Below are 20,061 nucleotides of genomic sequence, written 5' to 3'. Positions count from 1 at the left end.
CACCACCCAGACACTACCTAGAAAAGGCTGTTCTTCAAAACTCAACATCCAAACAAGAAGGAGTCTTGTGAAGGAAGCCACTGAAACACCAATGATCTCTTTGAAAGATCTACAGTACAGAGTCCAGTGGCTTAGTGGGGAGTAAAGATGCATCAGTCAACAACATTAAGAGCTCTGCACAACACTGACCTGTACGGGAGGGTTGCAAGAAGCTGTTACTCAAAAAGAACCATCTCAAAGCCTGTCTGGAGTATGCCAGACTGCACAAGAGCGATCAAGATTTGGGAAAAGGTTTTGTCAAATGAGTAAAATAAGACTAAGAAAGCTTTTTGGCCAAAATTCAAAGCGCTATGTACAAATAAAAAAAACAAACGCTGCCTATGCCCCAAGAAACACTATCCATACAGTGAAGTATGGTGGCAGCAGCATCATGCTAGGGGATACTGCCCATCACCTGGGACTGGGAATCTTGTTAGAATTGAAGAGAACATTTTTGGAGCAAAGTACAGTCAAATACTGCACGGGAACTTGTTTCAGTCTGCTAAAAAACTGTACCATGGGAAAGTATTCACCTTCCAGCAGGACAATGATCCCAAGCATAGGGCCAAAGCAACATTGTAGTGTCTTAGAAATAAAATGGTAAATGCTCTTGAGTGGCCTTAATCCTATCCAGAATTTGTGGCATAATTTGAAAACTGCAGTCCGCAAGCATTGTCCGAGAACTTTGAACGAGCTGGAGCAAATCTGCCAAGAGGAATGGGTGAACATCACTCCTAACCAGTGTGCAAAGCTGGTAGATACCTAGCCAAAAGACTGTTATTGTAGCAAAAGGTGGCTCTACCAAATATTCATGTGTGGGGTCTTAAGATATCATCTAAGAAATAACTAATTTTGTGTTAAAAAATTGAGTTTGACTTTGCAATAAAAACACTGTTTGGAAAAAGATGTGTAAGTATCATGTGTAATGCAACATCTGAAAACTTTTAAAGGGTCTGAATACCTTTGCAAGGCACTGTAACAGTTAGCAGAAATCTGAAGACTTAAGAAACACTTAATTACTCTCAGTACTACAAAAGCGTAAATACAGCCATCAGAAACTGAAAGTTGGAAATAAATATTACTTTCATAATAAACATGTACCCATGTTTTTAAAGACTTGTCGAAAAACAATCCATACAACATTAAATCATTCAGAACAGTTCTGTTCTCCTAAATAAATAATTTTCATCATTAACGATTTACGTTGGCCTGCAAAATTATTCAAGCCTAAAATATCACATTTAGATTAATTACAAGTAAATATTCTTAATTAAAATTAAATTTTAAATGTTAATGATCAAACTGAACACTGTTATATGTGAAGGATGTTGAAGGACATTAAAAGCTGCAAAGAAGAAATTTTACACAAAATGAAATTTATGGATTGCTTAAATATTTAGTCTCTTAGGTCAATATGTGGTGGAAGCACCTTTGGCAGCAATTACTGAAGTCAATATCTCTGAATAGATGTCTACTAGCTTTGCACAGTAAGGTGGTATCATTTTAGCCATTCTTTCTTAAAAATTCCTCGAGTTCTGATAAATACGTTGGGGATAGTTAATGGTCTACAATCATAAAGCTTCACCGTAAGTTTTCCACTGGATTCAAATCAGGACTTTGACTCGGCTAATTTACTCTTCATTCAGGACATTTACTCTTCTTGTCAGACTACTTAAATGTGGCTTTTGACCTTTGTGTTTCAGGTCATTGTCCTGCTTAAATGTGAATTTTCAACTCTGCTTTAGACTCTGGAGTTACCCAAGACTTTTTGCTCTAGGAATTGCCTACACATTGCACATACATTTCTTTCTCAGTCCTGACAAGCTTTCCTATTTCCTGTGGACAAGAAGCATATACAGTAACATGATGCTGAGACAGATGTGTTCAGCATGACGTTACAGCCACACAGAGAACATTACACTACTAGTGTGACCCTTTAAGCTATTATGAATTCCTGAATTCATTTGAGGTTGCCATAGCAAAGGGGTTGAATACATGTGCAACTGTGAGTCGCTTTCTTTAAAAATCTAATTTGTTTTCTACTAGCTTTATTAGCTTTATCGGTATGGAGTTTATTTTTGTATATCTAAGTAAAAAACCCACTTCGTAAGAGTCATGATTGTAAGCTAAGATAACAACAAAAAATGGAACTTTACGGGGGTGTGTGAAAATTTTCTGGATTGCACTGTACTACTACATTAAGTTCAAAACAGTTTTAAAAGGTTGCCACAAATTACACCAAAGCTTTGCAAGTCTTCAATTATTTTTACAATGTTACCCACCTGCTGTCACAGGTTCTCTCTTCAGAACCTGGTCCTGGTTTTCTGCACCATCGGTTTGTGTGATGCCCTCTGCAGATGTGCACTCTTTGCCCACATCTCCTTCGCCCTCCTCTCCTGTCCACACTTCTCTGACAAAATTGTCATACTCAGGATGCTTTTTAAAATCATCAAAATCCTTTTTCAGCCGTGCTCTGTAACAATCAAATTGAGGAGACCCTTATGAGCCAAAATTATTATTGCAAAATCATGTTTTAGATATTTATAATGTTTTCACATTTACTTTACATTCACAGATGTCCAAAATACACAAAAGGTCATAAGTCTCATAGGATGGAAAAACAAGGAAACAGATAAGTAATATTTTATTTTGGGAGGTGGAGGTAGAGGGGTTGTGGACTTTAGACCACTAAGCAACTTATTATTATCTTATTATTATTATTAAGCACTTATATTAATCAATTAATATAATATTAAACAAAAATAATAATTTATTTGTTCCAAATAAAGTAGGTCACCCCGGAAAGATTAGTTTCTAAGGCAGCAGGGTGGAGCAGCGGTTGGATCTCTGAATCCTAAGTAAGGAGCTTCGCTCAGACTACCCAGCAGAATGTCCTGCTGCACAAATGGGTACTACACAGATTGTCATTATAAGTGGGACATTTGTGCCCAGTTGATTTATTTATTTTTAAAAAATAATCTGTAAAGACAAAAAAAACATGGATTACGTTTTCTTTCTCAGGTTTCCAAATAATAAAATGCAAAATAATTTACATCTTGTTTTTCCTCATGAATATTTTGTAAGTCTAAAGACTTTTCTAAATGTGCAGGGGCCTGCATAGCTGTAGATCTGTAGATCTGGTTTTGGTTTCATTGTATGATTAATATTATTACTTTTACTACAGTGATTTGTGAACAATCACAAATGTTATTCTGATTGTACAGGCAATTTATTGCTGGGTCAGTTTAAATTTAGTTAAAATGTATGCATGTACAGAACTTTATATACTGGAACAAGCAGAGGTTCACTCCATGTTAAAACGTCAAAAAAGAAAACATTTTGGCAGGTATTCCTCAGGTATTTGGGGGAATAAGGGAAATCTGCAGGAATATGTTGTGACTATTATTCCTTCTCTTTACTCTTACTCATAGAATTTTGCAGCAATCTGAAATGTGACTCTAAAACAATTTATTTTAATCTTGAATGTGTTCCTGTCTAAAAACCTCCATAACATGTTTTCCAGCTGTTTTCCATTACTCCGCTGTATCCATTTTCAGTGTTTTCCCTCAGATGTTGCAATCTGTTTAAAGCATATTAGAAAAGACCTCAAAAACAGCACATCAAATGCTGACCAAATGCAGAAAAAAATAAATAAAATGTTCATTTATCCCTTCAGCATCTTTTCACATCATATTACAGAAAAAAGAGCAAGATAAAGGGCTCATTACAAAAGGAAAAGAAAAAATAAGCTACAAAATAATAAAAATAATACAAAGCAAGTCCCACGATCCTCCATTTTTTTCAACGGGAGTAGAAACTGAGCTTAAGGCAGCAGTGTGACCTACAGGTATGGCAAAACCACCAGATTGTCCTTAAAAGACTCCTACTCAGTTATTAGACCCTGTAAGTCTTGATGTGCAAAAAGGTACAGGTGCTGACTAAATAGACAGATTGGTAATTAATCAGAGACAGGTGTCAATCAACATCCACAGTTGGTAAAGAGCAGTTTACATATGCATTTGGAAAATCTCTTAAAATCTGCCAGGTGATACTTCAACATAACTTATAAAGCAAAATACACAATAATTATATTACCTTCTTCAAATCCCCAGTTCTGTAATCCTAGGTATGTTTCACCAGAATACCCTCAAACAGCAGAAGGCTCCAGAGATTAAATGTATTTATTTCCCTTCCAATTTTGCCTTGTTTCTCTTCTTCTACTTGCACGCTAAAGCACTTAGCGTTTAAATGTAAGAATGACGTAAACACTAGCGTGTCAAAGAATTTCTTGTTAAGTTAATCTATATTAACATTTATATATATTTTAAGATTCTGTTATTGAAATATATGCTATGTATTTAATATATATTTATTGTGGGACCTAAAGAAGTGATGTTAAATTAATATAAATAAATTGGAAGTCAAATACATAATCTTTGGCACAGTATAGCTTAAACACTATTCAAAAGTGGAAAAAACTTTTCACACAACAGTTTCTAGACTTCTTTAATGTTTTAATTAAAACTGCAAACTGTGATGATATTTTGAGTCTGTTTTCAAACTGTTTAAAGGTTAGAAATTTAACCAAGAAATGCTGAACATTTTATTCTACTACATGTTTTTCTACTAGTTAACTATTTTTTACAAAAAATAAAGTAGTTGCATATGTGGGCAATCGTCACAAGCAGGAGTCTTTCATTATGTGGTTAGGTGGTGTGTGTGTACTTATGGATAGTAAAAATGCAAAATAACGAAAAGATTCAGCCATCAGTTACTAAATTTTATCACCATTTTGTGGTTAATTTAGGTATTTTGTAAAATTATTTAAAAATAAATATCACAACAACCATGATACTGCACTTACATATTAACCTTAATAATGTGCAGCACACCCAGCCAAAGAGAAACCACCCTCTTTCCCTGACATGCCATCATCTTAAATAGACTCCGGGGGGAGATAGGGAAGCATTTTGAACAAAAGTATTTTTCGTTTTCTGTCCAAAACCAATGCAGTATCATTGCATTGCAGCATTGCTAATTTACAAGCAAATATATCATTTTGGGGTTCTGACCAAATTAATAACTTAATATTGCTTTTGTGGTTTTTATTGTTCTGGACCTCACACTGGAATCTTTTAGGTATTTATAAGGCCATGCATATATCCGCAAATTATTTTTACAAAAAAGATCTAAACTACGTATGTATTGGCATAATCAATCTTCCAATCTAATGCAATGTATACATTCAACATTTCTCCTTCTGCTGCATCAAAGAATGGCCCATGACATTACCTGTTTCTGTGGAAGGCTTTTACCAGCTTGGGCTCCCAGGGTGTCAATTCATTAAGTAGCCTCATCAGAGTGCCATGTAATTCCTTCACAGCTTGTCTCCTGAAGTACCATTTCCCCTACAATAAACATCACGTGCACTCATCAGGGTGACAAGCAACAAGAATTTTCAAGTTCGTTTTCCATTACTCCATTTCAGATGTATCAATACAATACAGAAACTGCAGGCCTGAGATTCTACACTAAAAACATAAGAATTCTGAGCTCAGAAGTAAAACCGTTGAGGTTCTTGAACCTGAGTTGTTGCTGTAGAGTAACTAACTGGCTCTTAATGGCAATTAGTACTGCAGGAATTTGCATTTCAGATTAAATGCTTTTAATTTACAGACTGTCAACTGCAATTTATAATGCTTTAGTGCATCTGTGGAGCTACAAAAAAAAAACACTGAGGAGAATGTGTCAATGTTTTATGGGCTAATGTAGCTGACAGAAAAACAGTGGAGTATCCATTACTCAAACCAAGAGGGAAAAATAAAGCATTTGAGCACTTGGAGAAACTTGCCTGATGATAAATTTTCTATATATTCCCTCTGTGTTACAATAGTATTGTGTCATAAAAGATGGCCTATGTGAAAGCACAGGCTAAAAGAAGTTTTAATTTTACACTTCTTTGATGACTGCTTGAAGCCTGGTTAATTAAATATACATGTTAAAAGAAAATCCAACTTGAAATTCAGTCTTGGCCAAAAATATTGGCAGCCGTGCACATTTTTCAAATAATGCAACATTTCTTCCAGAAAACTGTTGAAATTAAAAAAATGTTTTTGTATCCACATATGTATTTCTTTGGTTTCCAGTGGAACAAAACAAAAAAAGCTGCATCATTTACTAAATCTTAGCTTATTCCACAGGAAATCCTAAAATGGCCCGGACAACATTACTGGCACCTTCTACAAGTAGTTAGAAATAATTAGACTTCAATCAGGTGATTCTTCTTTACTTTGGAATTGAACTCACCTGAGGTGAGATGCAGCTGCCTGCAATATATAAATCACTCATTCAACCAGTTTGAATAGGGAAAAGGACTCATTCTCCTGTTTTGTGTCACTGTGTGTACCACAGTGAGCATGGACAAAAGAAAGAAAACCAAAGAATTGTCTGAGAAGGTCATATACAAGACTGTAGCCAAGCATGGACAATCTCAAGGCTACAAGTCCATCTCCAGAGACCTTGATGTTGCTGTTTCCACTGTAAGTCATGTTCTGAAGACGTTTAAGGCCTATGGCACTGTAGCCAACCTCCCTGGACGTGGCCGCAAGAGAAAACTTGATCAAAGATTGCAGGGAAGGATTGTTCGAATGGTGGAGAAAGCACCTAGATCAACTGCCATACAGATTCAAGCTGACCTTCAGACACAAGGCACGACAGTTTCAACTCACACCATCCGTCGCCAACTCAATGAAAGGGGGTTATATGGTAGGAGACCCAGGAGGACCCCACTGCTGAGAGAGACACAAGAAAGCCTGACTGCAATTTGCCAAAACACACCTGAACATGCCAAAATCCTTCTGGGAGAATGTCCTGTAGACAGATGAGACCAAATTAGAGCTTTTTGGTAAAGCACACCATCTCCATATACGTTTACAGAAAACAAAATGAAGCCTTCAATGAAAAGAACATCTTCCCTACAGTGAAACATGGAGGAGGTTCAGTGATGTTTTGGGGTTGCTTTGCTGCCACTGGCACTGGGTGCCTTGAACGTGTGTATGGCATCATGAAATCAGGAGAATATCAAGGCATTTTGGAGAGCAATGTCATACCCAGTGTCAGAAAGCTGGGTCTCCATCGAAGGTCATGGATCTTCCAGCACGACAATGACCCCAAACACACTTCAAAAAGCACCCAGGAGTGGTTCAAGACAAAACGCTGGACTGTTCTGAAGTGGCCAGCAATGAGTCCAGATCTAAATCCCATTGAAAACCTGTGGAGAGATCTGAAAACAGCAGTTGGGAGAAGGTACCCTTCAAATCTGGGGGAACTGGAGAAGTTTGCACAAGAAGAGTGGGCCAAACTGCCAGTACAGAGGTGCTCTGTACGATGGCTATAGGAAGTGCTTGATTGCAGTTATTTTGACCAAAGGCTGTGCTACCAAATATTGAGTCTGGGGTGTCAATAATTTTGTCAAAGCCATCTCTTTTTATTTTCCGATTTAAAGGATATATTAAGATCTGAATCAAAAACAAAGGTTCTGCAATATTAACAGTGAAATAAAGAATTGTGGAGACCAAATACTGCGGTCAATTTCAACTTATTTTTAGTGAAAATTGTGAGTTATTTGCAAAAGGTGCAAGGGTGCCAATATTTTTGGCCACGACTGTATTCCTGAGACATGCATAGCGTTACAACACTAATTATTTCATCACTATATTTTTTAGGTTTTACACTATACAGACAATTCAAAAGTAGGCAATAGTGAAATGTGCAGAATGTTCAAAATTACTGCTCTTGAAGTGTAAGATTAATACTGGCATAGAGGCTACTGACCTCTGCAGGCTCAGGCACTGGGAAGAGCATTAGCTGTCCGAATTTACTATACACCATACATAATGTAAACAGAACAACGTTATGCAAGCAAAATTAAGAGTTAATTCACCTTCTCTGAACTTAAACCATATTTTTAGTGTTTACTGCTCAGTGAAGGAATGGGTGGCTTGGGTGGTCTGACCATGGTGCTGGTACTTTTAGGCTCTGGAGTTTCATCCCTATCTATCCCAACAAAAGAACATCCTACCTCACTGCCTTCCCACAGAAAGAGTGGCTTTGGAGTCACCCTTCCTCCTTCCTTTTAAAAATGAATTGGTTGAGGGATTGCCCAAACACACATGCTAACCTGTACGATTTATTAAACAGTATCCCATGTCAATATAACTGAAGGCTATTAATTGTCCTCTAAAGTTGAAACAAGGTTTTTAGGAGGAAATAGAATGAATGTTTCATGAGTTTAAAACTTGTGATAAGCACAAGAAATAAATCAAGGTGTTAGCTAAAGAGGGCTACATGTACCCACAGATTGTACCCCACCTTCATGTTTCACCCTGAGCCATAGGCAAGACCCTGCAGGAGAAATTGTGAAACTGGTACTACCTGACAATGAAAGTGGTTAAGACAAAAAAAATCAACCTATCCAGAAGTGAAACTCCTCAGAGTACATTCTCTGAGCAATAGGACAATCCAGGAGACGTTACTGCACATACAGATGTTTATGTTTCTTCACGAATAGTAATTTCAAATGAATCATTGACATCTCAACAGCAGAATAGCTGCTTGAATACCTCTGCTAAGAAGAGGGAACAAAACACACTGGGAAACATAAATAAAATGAGGGGGGACAAAAACTAGAAAAGGCATTCTTTACATACTGTAGGAGTTTAAGCCAGACTTAGCAGTAATCAACAGCAATTTATTCAAAAAAGCATTGGAAAGTGAAAGAGTATATAACATCTACAGTAAACCTGCAAGTGGTCAATACAAACTGTATTGCTATATGGCAGTCAAACATGACTGCATAAAAATCCAAGGTTCAGTGGATTCTAAACCACTATGTCATTCCCTGGGGAATGTCTCTTACTGGGCATTGGTATGGTACCAACAGCCTTTAGAACAGCTGCCATTAGCTCTGTGCCAAAAACACAAATATGGCTCTGGATGACCTAAACAATTTTCTCCCTATATCCAAATTATCCTCATGCAAAAATTTGGGAATATGCTGTTACAATTCAGTTAAATAACCTTGCAAAGTCTTTTAGAACCACTCCAATTTGGTTTCAGACAACTACACGGCACAGAAACTGCCCTGGTTAAAGTCACTAACAATCTTCTTATGCCTTCTAATTCAGGTTCTCTAGCTATCCTTATTCTCCTAGATCTCAGTGCTGCTTTTGAAACCATCAACCATGACATCTTACTTTCTTGCTTTGAGACTGCGTTTGGATTTTTCGACATTGCTCTTAAATGTTTAAGTCTTACCTTAATTTTGAAATTGGACTTCTTAAGGCTGGTGTTTTTCAAGGCTCAATATTGGCCCTCCTACTATTCAGCATTTACAGGTTTCCACTTGGTCAGCTATTAAATTCACATGCTCCATTTATTATTTCTACGCTAATGATAATCAAATCCATGCTAACCCTCACACTCAAATGGCTGTCTCTGCACTGTCTAATTGCATCTCTGACATAAACCTGGATGACTCAAAATTTCCTTCATTTAAACTATGACAAGACTGAAGTCATGCTTCTCAGCAGCTCCCATCAACTTTGTAAAGCCAACACAGTAACCCTATCTGCGGATTGCACCGTACTTGAATTTCAATCTAAAATTGAAGAACTTTGGGGTGATATTTGATCCAGGCTTGACGTTTGACCCACATGTGCAAAATATTGTAAAAACATCATTCTTCCAGCTAAAAAATATCACCAGACTATGTTTTATGTCATCGCTGTTTCTGAAAAGCTGGTTAACATTTTTATTTTCTCTAGAATCGATTTCTGTAACTCCACACTTGCTGTGGTATCTAAATCCATTTGAACTTCAGCAAGTCCAGAATTCAGCAGCCAGAATACTGACCAAGTCTAGAGCCAGTGATCACATTACGTCTATCCTAAAGTCCTTGCACTGGCTTCCGATCAGTTCCTGATTGACTTACTATTGTCCTACTCCCCACCTCAAAACCTTTGTTCATTGTCATTCATTGAAAAAAACAAGATGTCAAGCTCTGAATAAAAAAGGGATCACATACCAGAAGTGAATTCCTTAACACTCCATCTTTGCATATATTTGTGTTATAATAGACTGTGCTTTTGTCTATGCAAATTTGCATAATTTATATCCTCAAAAAAATTATTTTCCAATATATGCAGTGCTGGTGGAACTTTATAATTATCTGTACAATTTTCTATGAAGTAAAGAATCATAAAATAACAATATGAATGTGTCATCCAGAAAGAAATAACTCACAATCAAGTCAGTACAAAGAAATTACCATCATTTGTTATAGCTCTATTATAGGGTATTCAAATATAACTAATACACAAACTATATCAAGCACACATAATGGACTAAGATATCTGGTTTAAGGAGACTCCTAGGGTGAGGTGTACATACTGTACAGTGTTTACATACCTGTCTTGATCAGGACCCTATCGTATGAGTCCACAAGAGGGAGCCACAGCAAAGAAAATAAGCAGAAATGTATGCTCCTAGCTTCCAGTGTCGATACATAACTACCAGAAGGCTGGCTTACATATACAGTATACAATATCTGAAAAAAGAACAAAAGCAGAACATTGCCTTTCATACTTACAGATTTCTTTCGAGCATTTTCTAGTTCCTTCAGTTCTTCCTCAGTTTTCTTGATCAGCTCCCTGAGTTCATCGAGATTTGTACATACCAGCTTTAAAAAAAGAAAAACAGGATTTTTTGACATGTGAACAGAATTCTGATCAAATCCGCTGTCACTGTCCCGTCTCTGTCACTTTGTGAGCAATCCTTTGCTGGCCAATCTGGTTATGTCTTATTTAAAACAATAAATACAGTATTTTAATGTTCAGATTTCCACCCCCAGGCCTATAAATCTCCAAACATTTGACCTGTGACTTTAACATAGCACTCTCTGACATGCTCCTTGTCAGCACAGAACCACATAACACAGATGATGCACTGCCCAATGCCACTTGTTGATTCATGGCATAATCAGACCATGCTGATGTTTGACAGATTTGACATATTCCAATGCTACTGCTTGTGTTGGATTAAGAATGCTTACCTGAAATGTGGGTTCAGCTGGGAGCTTGGGACCAGTTTTTCTCTTCTTTGCAGTAGTCTTTCTGGAGTCAGACTTTTTTCCTATTGAAATACAAGAATATTGGACACGAACAACATGCTAATGTAACTTCACCTTCAGATGGCCAAAATAATGAGCATTAGTTTGCATGATACCAAATGTTAACAATGTAAAACAATTATGTTTACAAATTACACATTTTGTATAAAGTTTATTTTTAATATTATTTACTACTATTTTAACCACTTTCATTTTACAGTTTTGTCCAATAAGAGGCATATTAACCTCAAATGCCAAATATTCAGTCCAGGTAAATGCACTAAATCTGCATTTTTTTTCTACGAATAAATAGAACCATCAATATCACTCTTACGGCAAACCATACGTATCAGAGATAACTTGTTGTGTGTAGGGTTATTTCAGTTGATCAGGTCTATCTTTACAACAGTAAGCCAGGTGCATGTGAGGAGGGAGAAGGCTGACAGATGGAGCAGAGAAACTCCATAAAATATCTCCTGCAGCAGGAATCACAAGTAAATATTGGCCTTTTGTGTTATTTTTGCTTCAAATGCCAATCATTTTTAAGTGATTATTGGTGTTTGTGTTCACTATCCAGACTCATACTGTATATGGAAATTAAGAACAATTTATGTAAAATAAAATTAAAGGATTAAATAATTATTCTCTAAACATGGCTTTGTATGTAGCCATCTCAAAAGGGGTTAAATGTGCACAAAATTGGAAATTTAAAACCTCCAAGCTCTGAAATTCAACACAAATCAGAAACAGACTGTGATTTGTTATCCCTTTAACATTGTTGAAGTACATAATAATCAGTCTGTTACTATGTTAAAACAAGTCTTTAAACAGTTACACGACTAGCACTACAAAGTTGAAGTAACATGAAAATCCAGCTCTGCAGTAACTGCAGTAAGAGCGGGAGGTGACTGCATCAATCTTTTTATGTTATTTTGTGTATATTAATAAAATATTAAAGGAACAGGTAAAGGTTTATTCCATGCTGAAAGGAAAAGAGATACACGCCTGAAGAAGGCGCCACAGCTGAAAAAGTTGCATCTCTTTTCTTTTCCTTTCAGCATAGAATAAACCTTTACTTGTTCCTTTGCAGCCTACGCATGCTGACGCAGCTACCCACCTGAACTTCTTCAATAAAATATTAATATAGTGTCTTGCATGAAAATATCTGCATGAGGATGTAAACACATTCCAGGTTGTTTTCTTACAATACTAAAAAACAATAAAAATATGAATTGCCAAAAAATACTTTCACAAGTTTTATAGTTAAATGCTTAGCCTTTAGACATCAAAACACTAAGAGTACAAAGATGTAAAAAAAAATGCCATCTCACCTGACTTGCGCTTCTTTCGTTTGTCCTTTTTCTTAACAGTGGCGATTGCCTTCTGATGATCAGGCCTTGAAGTCTTGGATAAGTTGTGTCGCACCCCTCCCAACTTATTCTGTCCATCTTTCAACCCCAGCTCCTTCAGTTTCTTTTTCTTCTTCTTTTTTTTCTTGGTACGCATTCGGGCACCCTTCCCCTCAACCAGGCCCTCCTGGGCAGAGTGCTTGGGGGATACCCCCTTGCGTTCTGGGGACGCTGGGCAACTGTGGTGCTTGTCTTGGTGACAGTGAGGATTAATACGAGAGCCACAGGAGGCACAAGAGTCTTGGGCCAGCAGAGGTACTTTGTTATTTACAGCGTGGACCTCACCAGGGCTCAGAGGTGGCTGTAAGCCTGTGAACTCCTCAGGACTCCCCAGTGTCTCTGGGCTTGTTAAATTGACCTCACAGTTCTTCTGATCTCCACCTGATGAAGACTGTGTATTGCTGTAATTCGTTGGGACACATTCAGAAAATGCCATTTCCTCTTTAATCTCAAGATTGTGTTCAACTTTCATATGCACCATCTTCATTATCTTAGAATCCTCCTCAGATTCCTCCTTACATGACAGGCGGTTGTAAATATTGTTTGTTTTATCAGATTGACTGTCATCACTAGATTCAGATTTTACCCTGATATTGTCCCAGTTAGGACACCCTCCAGTCAATGAAATCTCTTTTACGAGAGGTGCCCGGATACACGCAGACCCAGTTTCATCATTGTCTTCTTTCACATTTTCAGCACCATCATCAGTCCTTTGCTCTCTGCAGTTCTCCTTCGCAACGGTGCACCAATTAGCGGTAAGCCTTGCCTCTCTGCTTTTGGCAGCAGCCTCTTCTTGGTCTGGCCTCCTCACGCAGATGGCTGGTGGGGGAAACTCTGGTGAGGCACTGGGGCTCTGGCAGTAGATGCGCAGGTCGGCCCCACAGAAGTGTGGGAAGTGGATGTAAGCGTTCTCACGTCCATCGTATCCCAAGATGGACTCCCGGCATTCGTGGATCGGCTGACCCAGCACGGCATCCTGCACCTCTTTCTGAGTCTCATACACCCAGTCACACAGGCCCTTGAGCAGCCACACTCGCTGGTAGAAAGGAAGCAGGTGGAAGGGCCTCTCTTCCAGAGGAGTGCTTTCGCCCAGAACCCGGAAGAACTGTGGGCACAGCCCCAGCTGCTCGGCACAAGCCGACACGTCCTCAGCCTGCCCCATGAGCCGATACCACCCTTTTACTTTCTGCCGGAGGGCAGCTTCCCAGCTACGATAGGTCAGGGCTGGGCGCCGGTGCAGGGTGGCCCTTCTCTGAGGTTGGCTGAGGAGAGAGGTCATGACCTTGGCCAGAAAGGAACTGCATCGAGGTATGAGAAGACAGCGCTCCAGCTCAAAAAAGACAATCTCTGGGAGGTTGAGGGCCTGCTGTGCCAGGCATAGAAAGTGGCCAATGGCTGGCAGCTCCCACAGGGTCTCCATGGACTGCGGGTGAGCCTGGGCAAGCAGGCTGCGCTCCCAGTCCTCTAGCTCCTTGGTGGTTGCCTCCTCTGCCTCTTTCCGCTCCTGTTCGCGTTGCCTGAGGCACAAAGAGAAAACTGTCAGAACAAAAAAACACAAAAAACTTACAAGCAAATTTAGCCATTATAATAGATTATCACAATTTAATTGAAAAACATACACAAAAGTTTGGATATCTGCAGCACTGCAACAAATACAGTGAAGATAAAAAATCTACCCACCCTTACTGAAATTTCAGCTTTTGTTTGATGTAAAGGGTGAGATCTAGATAAATCAAATGGATCATTTTTAGAAAACAAATAATTAAAAATAAAAATGTCCGACATGATTTTTCTTAATTTCAGCTGAACCCTGAGCTTCAGTTACATCATAGTAGCTACAGTACACAAAGCAAAAAAAGTAATCACCAGCATGATAAATGTTGTAGTAACCCCCTTACACATTACAAAGGAAATTAACTTTTAAATTGTGAAAAAAACTTTCTAATGTATCTCCAGCTTGTTTCAGAAAATATCTGTGTGAAATTCATTTATGCGGAAGACCTAACACAAAGCATATCTACTGTACACTAACACAAAATGGGTTCAGCAATATAGAATAAACAAGGTATTACCATTTAAGTTGCAAAAGACCACTGCAATTAAATTTATTATATGATTATAGACAAACAAAACTGTTTGTCAGTTGAGAAAGCAGCCAGCGTAATGATAAATGCTGCCTGAAAAGGCAGTAATGTTTCTATGAATTTTAATAAAAAGGGGTAAAAACATACAAAGTAAAACTGAGAATATTTCTATGAATACACTGTTTGCCATGAATGTAATCAGTTGCTTTAAGAGAAATTCTAAGTGAGTTGTGATTTTATGCTTGTTGAGAGACCAATGTCTCTGTGCCACTGGTATGGTAGAGCAGCAGCTCAGGTGGATTCCCCATCAGTGGAGAAGAGTTCTCTTTTGTGGTGAATCAAGATTTTGTGTAGACCACCCTTATGGACATCAGTAAGAGAGGAGTAGATATGCAGAACTGTAACACTAACTGGTGTGAGCAACAGACCAGTCATTGTCCAGGTATGATGGGGATTTATGGCAACTTAACTTCTAGTGTTACACTGATCTGAGTCCTGGGTCCTCAACTGTTGTCTTTCCTGGGCATCATCCTGATATAAGAACATTCAAAATAATGCATAATACTAAGTGGGTCCTGAAACTGTGGTTTTGTAGACAGGAAACATTGAACATTTGTGAGATGAGCTGGGATGACGTTTGGCAACAAGAGCTCAGAGACCAGTGAACAGCCTTGTCCAGGCATACTGTAAGTGAATAATAAGTGAATCCCAGAAGACACCATTTGCAACCTGGTCCAAAGCATACATCACAGGTGTACATTACATCTTGTACTGCTTCCAGCAGTGACTACAGATGCTATCAGCCAGTGACAGTAGAAGCCCTGTTCACGATCTTAACCAGTATAATAAATGTATCTATGATATGTCCTTTAAATAAAATTCAATGCTAGGAAAAAAAAAGATAAGATCCCTGTTGATTAGCTGTTTTTTCTTGATGATATCTATAATACTGCATATATAAAATACTGTTTGTATCTTCTCTTCTAGTGATCTAGAATTCACCTACTCTCTTGTGGAAATTAAACTTTACCAGTACTTCATAGACATAATTAATTCTATTGTTTAAATTATTTTTATATCACATAAAATTCCTATTCAGCAATTCTCTAAATATACCTGGCATAAAGTACAGAATCTTAATTTTAAAACATGAATTGGTATATTGTAAAAAGTATTTCATGCTAATTAGTGAAATATAAATAGTATTGTAAATATATTGAACAAAACAATTTAATTTTAACTATTGTTTGAAATGTTAATATTTTTAAGCATCCATAATATACAATGCTTGAATGACTGGATTGTGTGACATTCAGAAGAGTTTTAACTTATGTGTGCTGTAAGACCCTCGTACTGATGAGATAACTTGAAACTGGAAGCTGAATCCAGTAGCAGGCTCTTAGCTATAGACGTGCATTGCGGCCATCAAGAAAGAATATTTCAGTTGTATATCATAATTACGTAATAATTAGCATGCATTTATGAGATGATTACCTCATATGTACATAAAAATTAGGTCATTTACCAGATAAATAATATATCTTGTTATTATGAGACAGTAAATTATGTACTTTGTGTTAATCATGTAATAGCACAATCGTCATGCAATACCTTCATTATTATTAGTTGACTTTCAGTTTTAAGTAGTGGAATCGAGTGCACAATACAGCCGTTCTTGTTTAATTATACATTTTAGTGTTCTCATGCTTATGACAATTCTGTTCAAATAAGCTAAATATCACAATATTTCATTATGACCAAATTCTACGGTTTTGGACATTGTCAAGAACACTAAACCCAAAAGCTACATCTGAGTTATCTGTAGCTTCTAGTTGGTATCATTGCACAATGTAACAGGTTGTTCATGCACTCAAATGATCATTGTATCTCATAAGTACACAATAATTAACTATCTTATAACAACATATTTATGTGAAAATATTAGTGAATCATTTCATAAAATACTTGATAATTGATAATTACACAATGTATGCAACAATACAACAATGTGATGTTGTCATATTATTTTTAACTATCTAACTTCATAAATCATGGGTACTGCTGTCAATATGTTCAGCTGCTTTGTGCAACACTAAACTCAAGGTACAATTAAGGGAAAAGCTGGAATTCCAGATTTTAACTGGAATTGGCTACAGGATTCCACCAGGGCTCTTTAGCTCTGTCTAGCAATGATGTGTGAGTGACTCCCAGGCCTCTAGAGACAGACCCCTACCTTCTCTCCTCCTTCGCTCTCTGCTGCTCCTCCAGCCTGAGGGCCTGAACCATGAGGGACTCGCTGGCTCCTGTTGTCAAGGCTCCTAGGCTCCTGGGAACAGAGCGCCTCCGGCTGGAGCTGCTCACCAGTCCCTTCTCCTCATCCAGCCCATACCGCCCTTTTGACGTCATTGCAAGAGAGGTCTTCTCTCGAAGAGTCCTGGAAAACCAACAAGGGATCACAAGTGTTTAAGCTCTGTTAATAATCTACTTAACTTAATAAGAGGGAACATTCACATTTCCTGTCCAAAAGCCCTGGCATGTTTGCTTGTAATACTTTTTGTAGTTTTAGGAAATAGATGAGGAATACAGGATGTATTGAAGAAAGCGATGGGCCATTCTGTTTGAAATCAACCCGGTTTTGACCATCTCACCATAGGCAATCTTGCTTTATTTTTAAGGTCTTTGCCTAGATGAATAGTATTTGTGATTTTTAGGAATTGATAGGCATAAATTGTAAATAGCTTAAAAGTTGTTTTAAAAGGAGTTTGAATCTTCCAAAAAGACTGGCTTGGTTTATTGTAGGCATGATGTTCTAAAGATTCTATTGTGTGAGTGCAAGAGATGAAAGTGTGGGACAACATGTTGTTTAAGAGCTAAGCCTGCTATATGATTGAGAGTGTAGGGGTCATCATGTTAAAAAATAAAACAAACAGCAAGTGATCTAAATTCATTACAAAAGGACAAATTCAATAACTAAAAGTAAAGCTTTTCTTTGGACAAAAAAAGGATACTATCCAGTAGGTGGTCTTCAGAGAACTTGCATTCTCTTTGTTGTTGTATTCGTGAGACCACCTGTCTTATTTTCTGACACATGGAATGTTTTTTCTAATGCTGTTAAAAGGTCAGTACAAGCCTAAACTCTGTCGCCAAAAAGAATATAATCAATTGTTGGACAGGTTTACCATTACATTTCTATTTTTCCCCCATAAGGTGAGACAAAGAAATACCATAAGGTTACAAACAAGCAGCCATTCACACTGTCTAGCTCTTTCTGAACTTTAAAGGTAATGGATCCAATAATAACAGATGTAAAAACTTCATATTCAGAGAGCTCATTCTCTGCATAAATTAATGCAGAAAAATAATAGTATTGATTTATTCAATAAATTTGAAAAACAGAAAATATAAAAAGAATATAGGCTAGATTCTGTGCCAGTACTAATAAGAAAAAACATAAGTCTATACCACGTAAAACTGTGCTAAAAATCCAGTATTATAAAATGAAACATTAGTCTTGATGTAAAAATTGCGGGTACAGAGTTGCATATTCTTATGCCAATATATATCCATTTTAAGAACAAGCAGATGGCCGGTGTTGGCAACCTCAAAGTACACACTGCACAGGCTGCAAGGGGTTAAAAAAGGGGCACAAAATATTCTTTCCCCAAACCCCTTTCTCTGCTTGTGTCTGCTGCTCTTCTGCTCACCTCATAGTTTTGTGACACAATGAGGGTGTGTTTACAGAACTAATGTAAATGAGTACATTAATATTTAAAAAAATGCTTTGCATTTTTTAAAAATACTAAAACAAACAAAACTGTGAAAAGTTACTTGAAACAACAGAGTAACACTTTCTGAAACAGTAAACAATTCATCAGAAACTTAACAACATAATGGGAAGCAAATATCAATGCATCAGTTCTGAAAACAACACAACAAAGAAAAAAGTCTGCATGTGACAAATGTTGCAAGAAGCAATGTTTTGAAAGAAGCACAACACGTCCAATCTGATTCATATAAACGGAAACAAACTGAAACTGAAAACAATATACCGCATTCCAATGACTGTTAGGAGATTCTGATGTTTTACTTTCTGTTGTTTCGCAGTTTGTAATATTCACAGGATTCATCAATGTTAAAAAGATAATTTAAAAATGCAAAGAAATGCAATGAAAATGGCCAGCCCATCATCAAAAATGATTGTGAGTCATCATCAAAAATTAAGTGAGTGACTTAAACTTAAATATGCAGTTCTGCTTCTTTAATAAGTAGCCCATAATATATTTATATATATATTCTTTGTATTAAGGGCCAACCACCTAAAGTCAACCTACTAACAACAACCGTACTGTACACAGCAGCAATATATGAAAGTTGTACAGTGTGGAATTTTGTCTGTATACAAACAGGACCCTGGGAAACACAGAAAGTATTAATAGCACCATTGTCCACCAAAAAGACGCTGTGATTTTCCAGTGTACAGAACTGCCAGCTACCTGATGATGTAGTGTCCTCTAGTGACTACTGTCACTGTCCAGGGGAACATGATTGAACAATGGCCACCAAAACCTCTTGACTTCATTGTGCAGTTTTCACAAACCACTTATTTGAATAGACAAACTTACAGGAATTATGTATACAGTATATTGCACCTGTTGCAAAAGTAAGGCCAATGTTTCAGAACAGAGTTTTAAATTCCATTTGTAAGTCTTAGACAAATACAGTCAACTTCTATATTGAGGTAAAATAAGAGGGACACAGACACAGCAGAGCTCTTCCCTGGCACAATCACTAGTCAGGGAAAAGGTCCCAAAACAGAGACTAACCCTGAGACAGTACAGAGCTGGAGCTCTCAGTCTGGTGATAGTTAACACAAGGTGCTGAAAGCTCAGAGTAAGGAAACTGTATGGACCTCATGAGCAGGTCCCCATCTCAAAAACTACAGATGACAAAAATGCAAAGTATTTCTTATGAGGTACTCCTGCATGCCTCAGCAATTCACAGAAGAAAGGATGGGTTAGATGTGTTATACGAGATGTGCTAAAGGTAAATTTATACTCTCTCCCCAGACAAAATCACATAGAAGCATTGTTCCTGCTTTCAAACTAGAAAATTGTTAAATATAATTTTTGAAGCATCCATACATATTTTGGGGTCATCACATCACTAGATTTTATCGAGGTGAAAATTACTAATATGTGAAGCACTACTCTGTAGTATGAGTTATGTGTCAATTTATTTTACATTTATTGTCCATTACACTGTTTTTTATGATATATTCAACAAAACTGATATAAACTTCTTGCTAAGAACGTTCTCAGTTTTAAACTTAACGTTGGAACTCCTTTCTCTCATTACCTTTACA

General features: G+C 37.3%; 1 protein-coding gene across 1 annotated transcript in view; it reads right to left on the bottom strand.

Annotated features, from left to right (window-relative positions):
* Positions 1-20,061, bottom strand: part of brd10 (bromodomain containing 10) — a 30,792-nt gene that overhangs the window by 7,907 nt on the left and 2,824 nt on the right. The window contains exons 2-7 of the mRNA XM_088911980.1: positions 16,933-17,133; positions 12,538-14,132; positions 11,150-11,229; positions 10,688-10,777; positions 5,332-5,447; positions 2,322-2,512 (exon numbers count right to left, since the gene is read on the bottom strand). Of these exons, the coding sequence (XP_088768106.1) occupies positions 2,322-2,512; positions 5,332-5,447; positions 10,688-10,777; positions 11,150-11,229; positions 12,538-14,132; positions 16,933-17,133 (2,273 nt within the window). The remainder of the gene's footprint in view (positions 1-2,321; positions 2,513-5,331; positions 5,448-10,687; positions 10,778-11,149; positions 11,230-12,537; positions 14,133-16,932; positions 17,134-20,061) is intronic.

This window comes from Atractosteus spatula, chromosome 3 (genome assembly GCF_055471065.1).
Source record: "Atractosteus spatula isolate fAtrSpa1 chromosome 3, fAtrSpa1.hap1, whole genome shotgun sequence".
Taxonomy (NCBI): domain Eukaryota; kingdom Metazoa; phylum Chordata; class Actinopteri; order Semionotiformes; family Lepisosteidae; genus Atractosteus; species Atractosteus spatula.
This window is presented reverse-complemented; position numbering and strand designations above follow the sequence as displayed.